The sequence below is a fragment of the Aptenodytes forsteri genome, unplaced genomic scaffold (assembly GCF_000699145.1).
Source record: "Aptenodytes forsteri isolate BGI_AS27 unplaced genomic scaffold, ASM69914v1 Scaffold821, whole genome shotgun sequence".
NCBI classification, from domain to species: Eukaryota; Metazoa; Chordata; class Aves; order Sphenisciformes; family Spheniscidae; genus Aptenodytes; species Aptenodytes forsteri.
In genome coordinates, this window is record NW_008795630.1 from 169,724 (window position 1) to 181,218 (window position 11,495).

The 11,495-nt window shown below is 37.7% G+C and overlaps 1 protein-coding gene across 1 annotated transcript in view; it reads left to right on the top strand.

The window, feature by feature from the left end:
• CUNH11orf74 (chromosome unknown C11orf74 homolog) overlaps positions 1-11,495 on the top strand; it is a 39,986-nt gene that overhangs the window by 6,526 nt on the left and 21,965 nt on the right. The window contains exons 2-4 of the mRNA XM_009282459.2: positions 7,901-8,058; positions 9,414-9,485; positions 10,438-10,492. Coding sequence (XP_009280734.1) covers positions 7,901-8,058; positions 9,414-9,485; positions 10,438-10,492 — 285 coding nt within the window. The remainder of the gene's footprint in view (positions 1-7,900; positions 8,059-9,413; positions 9,486-10,437; positions 10,493-11,495) is intronic.

Genomic DNA, 11,495 nt, shown 5'->3' on the forward strand with positions numbered 1-11,495 from the left:
TGTCGTTTCCGTGCTGAGGATGAATTAAAGCACATTTGTGGTTACAGTCAATGTAAAAAAGAAAAAAAAAGCAAGTGTAACAAACACAGTGCCTATTTAAGTAATAAATTCAAATTTATTTATAAATTCAAAAAATTCTTTTTTTTTAGCTAACGTTCAAAGTATGGCTCAGTGTAGCCAAGACTCAGAAAGAAGTGTGGAGTTCCTGTACATGGAACTAGTATTCTCCCATTGTTACTGTCTAGTCTAAAGCTCTTCCTAAACTATCCCTCAAACACAATTTCTGAAATGTAACACTATTTGCATTCTGCAAAGGACAGTGTAGATTTTCTGAAGCCATCGGAAGCAGGCCCACCTTTATCAACTTCTGGAAAAAGTCTTCCAGCTTTTATATCCTGATACACTGTCAAATTATGATTGCAAAATACTATCAGTTGTACAGCCTGTGCCTTTACGAAGCTGTTTTTTTCCTCCACCACATAAACACTCTTTATTGTTAGAACTAGAAATCTGATCTAGTATGTTGGCATTGCTTGGTAGTGATAGATACCATTTGATCCCTGGTAGATATTAAGAGGCATAGCTCCCTTAATAGGGCTCTGCTGGTTAGTATCAGCTGAGGATCTGCTCTAAGATTTCTGTCATGGTTTTCTGAATTTCTTAAAGATTATTTTTCATCGTCATCTGTTGGAAGAAGCAGGATTTTGCTCATGGCAGGCTGCTGAAATGGTCAAGTGCACATTTGCCTTGTTATTTAACTGACTGCATTATAATATTCAAATGGAGAAGGTATCCGGCAACACCACTGTTGAACCGTGGAAGAATAATACATATTTTTAAATGATCAGCTGGGGTGAATGTGGTATAAACAGGAAATACTGCCCCTTTTCTAACACTGACACTATCTAAAGCACAACAGAGACATAGATATTGATACAGATAAACACTACATAAAACCAGAACATATAGGTTCCATTAAGGAAAAAGGAAGAGATACTGATACAGTAAAAGAACAGTTAAACTTTTGAAAATTAAGAGCTGAGTTAGTTTTGAAGAGGTATTGCTTGTACATTAAGCTAAAGCAGGGGTGTGAGAGTGGCTGAAATATACTTGAGAGTAACAGTCATTCATCCTTCCCCTGAAGGAGCACGTACAAAAAAAAGTCCTTTCCTCTCTGGTTTTTAAACATACTACAGTAAGGGAAGTATCCAAAAATGGCAGTCAAAAGTAATAATTGGGACTTAAGAGTTTACCCTTTTAAGTCAGAAATAGTCCCACTGAAGTTTCTTGTCCCAGTCCATGGAATATGTATTTATCCTAGCTGAGGACATGGTGTAGTGAAATTTCCTCAGGAAACTGGCATTACTGAGAAACTAATCAAGCCCAGGTTACTGGTTATAGTAAAAGCTGACCTTTTTTGAAGGAAAAAAAAAGGTAAACAATACTTTTTGCTGATTATTTGTCATTTAATCAGGGTAAGATCAAAGACATTAGGGGAAAAGGCTGCACCAGCTGAATCTCTGTTCTGGTGTAAAGAGGAAAGAATTCCATATGCATGAGTGAGTTACACTGGGGAGACACTGCAGTGAAGGAAAGGGGAATTCAGCAGCAAAAATGCCCTTGTTAATTGGAGGTGAAGTGTAGAAATGAAAGACCACAATGTTTGACATATTGGACTTTCAAGATGTGTTACAAATAGTCATTTGCACACTTAGGCAAGTAAGTTGTTATTTTCACTGCTGTATAGTTCAAGTTACTTTGACAGAAGAGTTCTGCTTGCTCAGTGTTACTGCGACATCACTGTCATCGAAATTAGTGAGGGTTTTGGTTGAGGAAGATAGGAATGGGACTTTAGGAATTCTCATAGCTAGAGGATAGACAATTCAGATGCTGAGGGTTGGCAGATATGATATAGTATCTATGGAACATCCATTGCCTTTTTGAGTGGCAGCAGGAGGCTAGGCAGGATGCCCTAAGACTCTTAAAACAACACTACATAACAAAGTTTAGGTGCCTGAATTACATCTGGATTGCTCTTACTTATGGACAGACATATAGGACCCTAATACTGAAATCTTCCAGGTACTCACTGTATGGGATATTTGGGCTTTTTGTCATGAAAAGTTGGACAAACTGCATTGATTTACACAGATTTATGCATTTAAATACATGCAAACAGGAAGATAGCTCGAGAATGTAAATCAGAGCAGGTTTTCTAGGCTATGTAACTTCAAAATAAACCACTACGTTCTATTCTCAGCTGGGCAATATACAAGCAGAGGGAGGCTACAATTTTTGACTGGGTTACTAAAGAAAATCTGGGAGCTTGTTTGATTGAATTATCACAAAGAAACAGAAGGCTTTGAAAATTATCTTCCCAAGAAATTGGATTTTTGGCCTTGAATTTTTTTTTTTCCTCTTACAGCTTGGCATTTAGGGTAAATGAACTCAGCACCATACAACGGTTTACATAGTTGCGAATAGGTAAATACAGGTACTTCTACAGTATGTTGCGGTCTTTTGAACGTGTCGAAGTGATACTTTATGGAAAATTTCAGTGACAGAGTTTGTTCTTGTTTTAAAATGTGGCTGGTTGCTGATAAATGTGGCTTTGCTGATATGTTTGGAGAATGGAGATAGTGAATGAACATGGAATTTGTACTTGTGACCTCTGTTCAAGGCATTTATCATGCTACTGTGAGTAAAATTATTTTTTGTTCAGGAGTCCTGCACAAAGTCACTGTATTACTTGAATCCCAGGTTTTCCATCAAAGCATAACTTGGAAGGGATTTAAGGGATTCACAGGCCTTCTGCTGGCCCTGAGTCCAGCATTTTGAGGACAAAGAAGTAAATTGGAACTTACAATAGTAGCTTTGCTATATTGGTTTTTTTTTATAGTTAAAGGGACCTGTTTCTCATTCTCACCCAATTTTTGTTTTTGGAATTAATTCATTGAATTGAAAAAAGGTGGGAAATACCTGGTAGTTTGTATTGTTTGTCTAGTGTGTTATCTCAAACCAGGTTTTCTACAGTATGTTATTGATTGCTGCGTCTGTTCTGGCTTTGAAACATTTCAAACCACGAGACTTTTATCATTCTTCTGGGGCTACTATTTCATTTAACAGATTTCACTAACAGGAAGTTTTTCCTGATAATTCTGGTAGCTCTCTTCTCTGGCTTTGTGATAAGTGACTCCATTATTCTTTGAAATATGTGGGTGATCAGTGGACATTTTCAAAAGATTCACTTCCAAATTGGAAGTCAAAGAGAATTTTAAACAATACAGAGGATAGATAGTGGGAGAGAAAAAAAAATTATCAAGCTGGATATACTTTCTAATAGAAATATGTTTCTGAAGTCTGCAGCATACTTTTCAGTGACACACAATTATGATGGATACTACTCTTGAGAGACAGATTTACTTTTCTAGAGACCTAAGCTGGCTTGTTATTTCATTGTTAAGGTACTGACAGTGGAATTTCTAAAAAGTAAGACCGAAAAACTGTCTGCAGACTGAATATGTGAATCTTTCCATCATTTCAGTTGCCGCCTTCTGCTACTTTTTATTGTGTTTGTATCCCTTATTTTGGACTTCTGTCACATGTTGTAAAGGCCAGTGTTGTACATCTGGGTCTTGGCAGGTTGAGAACTGCGACTGTGAATAATGAGTCAATTATCGCTTAGTCAGGGGGAAGGCAGAGTGATCCTCTTGCTGGCTTGAATGTGATCCTTCCTCCTTCCCCTTCTCTTTCAAAAGTAAGGACAGGAATGGTTGAAATTCAGAACGCTGTCAAAGGAATACAGCTCTGATATTTCTCTGCAGATTGTAATTTCTTTAAATTTAGAACAATTTAATAATATTTTTTAAGGTCGTGACTGTTACTGCTTCAAGAGAGCCAGTTATGTGATGCATGCATTGAGAAACTATAGGTATCAGTACTTTGGACAACTGAAGGTGGATCTTACTGGCCCTGAGGGACTGTGCTTGAGGCTAGCAATGTTTGATTCACCTCCCCCCCTCCAATTTATGTGGCATAGCCTCATTATGCACATGGTTGCATAGCTGATACTCTGTCCACAGCATGCATTTCACAACTGCTTTGGGTTGCTTAGACTTTTTTCTTTTCCTTATGAATTTTTCTTCACTTGCAGTCATGAATCTAGTATCACATTGCAGTTGTGAATGTTTCATCAAATGTAATGTTTAATATTCTATAACCCAATAACTCTGCAATGGTCTTAACCAGAAAAAAGTTTCTGACAGCAGTTTATGACAGATCTCTTGGGAAAAGGGATAGTGCTTCTAGCTGTAGTCTGGGGTTGGTAAATGGCACATAAATACTATGAATGCACTTGATTTCTTATTAGCTCATTTAATCTATCTAGCTTTTTAACTGTGACAATAGCTCAGCTGTCCAGAAAATATATAACCTAATAAAATAAGTTTGTCAGCTCATGTGTACTGTCTAATTATCACTGCCCAACTATGTGTCATAGGTCTTTTGATGCTAAAAGTGATATTATTTTATTTTGAGAATTCAGAACCTATATTTTGGGGAAGGATGATCCGATTTATATCCCAGAAGAATGACCACAGTGGTATCCAAGGTAGGCATGGGCTTGTGCAGGAATATCATGTTTATTCAGAGCCTTTCGGCTGTATGAATTACGTTGCTGATCATTCCAGTTGATGATGCCTTTTGTCTCTCTGTTGATCTGGCTGAGAGAAGTGTATGGCTTCCAGAAGCTTCTTCTCACTTCTCATACATAAAGGCTCCTGATGTGCACAGGAAGGATACTGGGTCCTCAGTCCCTATTGGTACTCTATAGATCTGCAGATGGTTGACTGCATAATTTGCTAATACACACATACTCTAAAATACATTAATATCATTTTGTGGCTTGTCAGTCTTTAATATCAAACTTGTCAGTTCTCAGTATAAAACAGGAAGTCCATCCTGTTTTACCACTACAATAACAAAAGATTGAAGCTTTTTGAGCTAGTCATCTAGTTCTTCTATAAAGTAGAGTGACAGTAAAAATATCTTCAATAGTGGGTGACCATTTTACCTGTCAAGAATTTAAAAGAGGGTTTCCTGTGTAATACTGCTTCATTTCCATGGCTTGAAAAAGAGAGTGTGTAGGAAGAAGAAATTGCCCGTATGTACTGCTGTTTCCAAATATTGTTTTAGGAAAGCACTTGCTAAAAAAGCAGGGAGAAGCCAGATGTTGTATCAAGAGACCTGTGATTTAGGAATTACTCAGAGGATCTGTCTGTGGTCTGAGCATTAAAATCTGTTTGCTAGATTGCTCTGTTCTGGTGCAATTTACTTTCTATGAACCTTGACTCTTATGAATGTGGACTTCAGGTTATGCCCAGACTGCCAGCCCTTTCTATGTGTCATAGTAACTGCAGCACAGAGCTGTCCCTGGGGATTAATAACTCTTTGGTGGATGGCTCAATGTAGTAACACCAAGGGCATCATTAAAACTCTCCACAAGAATTACTTCAATGCCTGTAACATATAATTATGCTTTAGAAATGCACTGCAGTGTTTCTTATTGTTACACAGTATATTTTTCAAACTAAACCTAAGAAACTCTGTTAAATGAGCATTTATTTTTCATTAAGAACATGTGGTGTGAAGTTCATTTGAATTGATTGTCCTATAGCTGCTCCATATTTGATAATGGGACTTTTAAAATAAAAAGTCCTGCTTTTTTATTTTGGACATGATTAGTATATTTTTTGCCATGTTGTAGGAAAAAAAACTATTCAGCATGGGTTCGGAAATCCATACTTCCATGCACATACTTGTCCTGATCTGTAATCAGCTCCTAGATCCAGTCTGTACTGTTAAGGTTTCGTTTGAGTATCACCTAGCTGTATCCTAATTCTGCTGGCTGCTCTGTGCCCCATGGACCTGGCTGGTAGCACAGTCAGAAGCTAGTTGTCTAATAGTTGTCTTAACTTTGCTCTTGTTGTCCAAGGAGTTGTTAAAGGTCGGAAAGATAAAGCTATCATTGAAAGACTCAGTTTTGTTTCTGAATACTTCCCTATTTTCAGTGAGGGCCCAATTAGCCACTATTGATGTATAAAATAAACATGAGAGAAGTTATTCCAATCTTCTGTCAATGCACTGGCAAAACATTTTTCCAGTCTGTCTTTCAAGACCAAAGGAATCCCATAAAGGAACAAACCGTGCTTGAACATCTGTATTTAATCTTTAATCTCAGGACCTAAACTTCTGGCAATTAAATATCACTGGCATACTGCTGTTTGTTAGTCTGATCCCAATAAAAAAAAAATTACTTGGAAACTTTTCCCACCCAATCAGATTGCTGATATAGGGAGGAAATCAAATCGGTAATAAGCTAAGTCAAGAGCATACTATAGTTGTTAAACATGGAAAGCAGCAGTGTCTAAAGAAACCAGCTCAAATGAGGTATTTTACTAACTAAAGATACAGGGGCTAGTTATAGGACCTGTCAATGCATCTCATCACCTGGACTGGTGGAGATTCTGGCAGTGGTGCCCATGGACACCCGAGAACTCTGTGGGTGCTGGCCCTGGGCGGACTCACAGCCAGTATCAGTATCAGCTCTGACAAGAACTGCCAAGGCTCAGTATATGACTGGTATAGACTAGTCAACATGGGCGTTTGCTCTAATGGTTGTGAGGTTTACACACGGGGCGCATGTTTGGGCTGATAGTCAGTATAAACAGGGTGATACCAAGATATTGAGGTAGAAAATGCAAGAAGTACTCCATTTTTGGACCAGATCATCGCTGTACTATGATCAAAATCAGAGTCCTTTCTTGTGCTTGATAAGAAGGTACACCATCGGTTAGGTATGTGAAGGAATATGTGCCCTTGAACTGCTTAAGATATCAAGTGATTTTGTGAGTACAGATCTCACATAAGCACAGTTGCTTATGTGACATGTAAAACTAGACATGTAAGTGTTGGGAGTGTGTGTTGGTGTTGGGGAATGAGGGGGGGGGGTTCTGGTTTTAATTCTAAAAATGTACATCTAAAATAGCTCTACTGAGTGTGTGCAGTTGCTGTGGGGTTTACAGTGGTGTCGCAAAGAAAACACTCTCTTCATATGTGCTGGTGTTTGCAGTGCCAGATGAAAGCATGGGCATGAATGTTATCTGCCATTTTGTGCAGCATTCAGAGAGCATTTAAACAAAGTTTTTCAATAAAAACTAAGGTGTAACCCTACTTACTGTCTTGCTTTTTTTGGGTATTTTCAGCTCTCGGGTTATTTTATCAAGTTTTCTGTATATTGCATAAGCTTTTGAGATGATGAATTCTTTAGTATTGGGGAACAGGTGATACTCTGTGCAGGGGTTCTGGTTAATTCTAAAAATGTACATCTAAAATAGCTCTACTGAGTGTGTGCAGTTGCTGTGGGGTTTATAGTGGTGTCGCAAAGAAAACACTCTCTTCATATGTGCTGGTGTTTGCAGTGCCAGATGAAAGCATGGGCATGAATGTTATCTGCCATTTTGTGCAGCATTCAGAGAGCATTTAAACAAAGTTTTTCAATAAAAACTAAGGTGTAACCCTACTTACTGTCTTGCTTTTTTTGGGTATTTTCAGCTCTCGGGTTATTTTATCAAGTTTTCTGTATATTGCATAAGCTTTTGAGATGATGAATTCTTTAGTATTGGGGAACAGGTGATACTCTGTGCACTTGAAGTTCAAACTGCATATTCGGTTTTATGATAAAGATTGCAAAATACATGTATGTGATGCACATGGAAGCTCTGAGCATGAGAGGAAAAGTGAATGTGTAAAATAAGTCAATATTAGATCTAATGAAATTCACGTTTTTCTTTTTCTTGGATAGTGCATTATGTAATCTGATCTGGTGTGATTCTCATTGCAGAGGAAGAGGGGAATACAATTCAAGGAAGTAAAGTGGAATCCCTAAGAAAAACATTTTCTACTTCTGAATTATCCAACAGAAATAAACAGGATGGCTCACCTGGAAGAAGCAAAGAAACGTGGGTGTCTCTTCCACCACAGATGCCAAATGAGAATGAGGTAATGAGTTAACATTTGTCCATGTGGACAAGCACCACATTCAAACAGTTGAAAATACAGGGAGATATACTGTCCAAATATTAGAGGCTAATGGTATTTATCCCATCCAAGGCAAATATTTAAAATACTACCTAAGTGTGTAATGCTTACAGAGGCACCTGCAGGGATCATGTTTGGCAGTGGCATTTGCTCTACTGAAGAGCTGCCATAATCTGACTAATAAATAAGGCACCCTGCAAGGACCTTAGTAATGCTTTCACTGAAGACTGCAGTTAACAGTAGAGGGTGGCAAAAAGGAAAAAGTCTTGTGAGTATGGGTGCCAGCATGCACAGATTTATTTTGTTTCTTCGGGATTTCAGCAAGTACTGAATTCTGTGTTACTGAAGCTAGATTGCTTCAGCTACCTAAAGTAAACGACAGACATCATCTGGAGAGAGCGAGATAGAAATCAGAGTCCGCTTGTTAAGAACTTCTGCCCTCCTGCCTGAATAACAAATAACTAAGCTGTGATCTAGCCTGTACTCAAAAATTCCCTTCATTAAACTTTTTATTAAAAAAGAAGTAGCAGGTGCAATATACAGAGCAACACACTTAAGTACCTTCAAATGATGGGCCTGCCAGGCCTCAGTCAAAGAGCACAAGCTGTCATTTTCCTCCCTACTAGCACATGCCTTTGAGGTGGAATCAAGGAAGGCTTTTAAAACAATCACATTCTGTCAGTTGATTGTATAATAAAATGACAAGAATCTTTTTGCCATTTTTCTCATGAAGAATATGATTGCCTCATTGGGATAGACTGCCTTTGGGTGTCTTACTTTGAATTGGCTTTCTGCCCCATAAAGCAATGTGCAACTTCCATTATCCTTTATTTAATGTAACATCTTAATACTTGTCTTTGTTGCTACAGAAAAAAGTTTCAGGCATGGCTGCACATTTTTGTCACATTAGCAGTTTAAGAAACAAATACAGTAATAGTAGAATGCATCAGAAAAATTGCTAGTGTCGTAGCAGGAGGAGACTGTAATGCAGTAAGTTGGCCACTGTAACCTCTAAGCTTGCTCTGTGGAAAGGAAAGAAGAAAAAAACTGCTATTGAAAACAATGCTTCTGTTCTAAATGCTGCTTTTCAGGCATGTTATGATTACTTGCACTGTTGTTCCAATTGATTCAGTCTGGTCCTGTGTAGGACTTCAGAGGATTACCTGCATACGTTCTGTTTTCAGGAGCATTGCATTCAATTTTTTAAAAATTTTAAATACACCATAAAGGATCTGTATGTGTAAACCAGTAGGAGCTTTGACTGTGATTTTGGTTCTGTTTCATGCATGTAAGTATTTCTGCCTGTCTATCTACAGACAGTGATGAATGAGAGCTGGAAAGCTGGTGGCTCTGATGGAAATGATCTCAGTCTGTCTGAAAGAGTGAAGGTGGGATTTTCTTTGATTTTCTTCAGAGTGGGGATTATGAGTAGAACATGACTGATCTTTGCTTTATTCATTTACAAAGTACTTGCAATTTGTTGATGTATTTCTTTCCCATCTGTGGGAAAGAAGGATGAGAGCATCACCATCCAAATTTTTTTTCAAATGTTAATGAGTATGTACTTTTAAAGTGTAAAGGTTATGTAAGTGTTGATGAGAATGGTGTCGAATGAGGTTGGAAAAAATTATCTAAGAGGATCTCTAATTACTGCATGGAAGACTACCCAGTGCATATAGTAAATCCTCCATGGTAACACTATTTGCACATAGGCTGGGAAAGGCCTTTCACTCTCATCCTATGCGTCTATTCAGAGTGCTACCTGAAACAAGCAATGTCTTTTCTTGTGGTATGTTTTAGATAGTTTAGACCGTTTTGAAGGGACATCAGCCTGAAAAAACAGTAGTGCAATGTCCCAGATGAAATACTAAAAATGTAATAATTCTTAGCTTTTTTATTTCCCATTCAGTTCACCATTAGTATCAAAACAGAAGAATTAAGCTCTACTTTGCCTACAGTGTGTATTGTCTCTGTGCCATATGCAGTGAGCTTGCAAAACTGCAGAGTAACATATCATGTATCTTTTTTCTATGAAAATATTTTACTTCTCCATCTTCCCACTAAGTTCCTGAAAAAGTTGCTGTACAGCTTGAGCTTCTTTCCTGTCACTGTAGTTGATATGCAGCAATTTTGGCAGCAATTCTTTGCCTATACTTAAAAGTATTTCCTTTGGGTTACACATTTCGAAGAAAATTCTTATGCTTTCTTGGAAAGACGAAGGGGAGAATGAGGAAGATGAAGCAGGCAATGTAATGCTTGTTTGCTTCGCTCTATTTTGTACTATAAGAAATGGAATTAATACATTTTAATCTACTTTCCAATTTGGGTTTCTTACGGCAGGTGGACAAGTACTTAGATTTGGAAGATATAGACACAGATGAAGAGACATGCAATGGTAGGTTCCCCCCGCCTTCATATTCACTATCATTGTCTGTCTTTGGATGCAAGTGTATGGACATTGTTTAAAGCACTGTTTCTCCTCTAAAAAAGATGTTCTTCCTCAGTTCTTCTGTTGCTACAAAATTCCACAAATTGCCCAAATTCCCCAAATTAAAGTACTCATTTCCTCACTCTAAGAGGTAATGAGATAATAAATTATAAGGAATATTTATTACACTGTGTCCTGGTGAGCAGGTTTTTTTTTCAAGATTTTTCACAATTACAGAACACTTCTTGTTAGCAACGTTTCTACATTTTTCTGCACTTCTATTTTGTATTGAAAGTATGCTGATTACCAAAGTTTCTCCACAAAGGAACGTGGGTGCTAAGAGAGAGTTCTATAAAGTGGAAATACTTAATGAAAATGTTGTCCCTACTTATTAAAATGATTTAATCCTGGGCTTAAAATAGATGAGACTAATTTTGAATTCACAGTGAAATTCTTTAAGAATTCCAATTATGAGCATTTTGAGTTGTGTTGAACTGTTCATACATCTGTAATAATTTTAACTCTCTCACCTCTAAAAAGTAAATAGAAACCTAGTGTCCGTAGTTATTTGTCTATCATAGGTGCTTGTGTGGTCTTTATTACCACCAGAATGGACGACCTTTTAGTAATTAAATATATTTTCCTCATCTATACCTGTGACTGCACAAAGAAACCAAACCACACAGATTAAGGGTCACTGAAAGAAGCTGTTACAGAGCAGGACTTTGGTCCTCAGTTCCTTGGTTATTGCCATTTGATTAGTTTGTCTAATCCGTTAAAGATTTGATTAGTCTTTCCTTTCTGTATGTGCAGAATTCCTATGAAGTCAGAGGGCTTAGAGACTTCCAGCTGAATATTTGGAGCTTGGCTGTAACTCACAAGAAAATAATCATAGAATCATTAAGGTTGGAAAAGACCTCTAAGATCATCGAGTCCAACCGTCAACCCAATACCACCATGCCCACTAAAC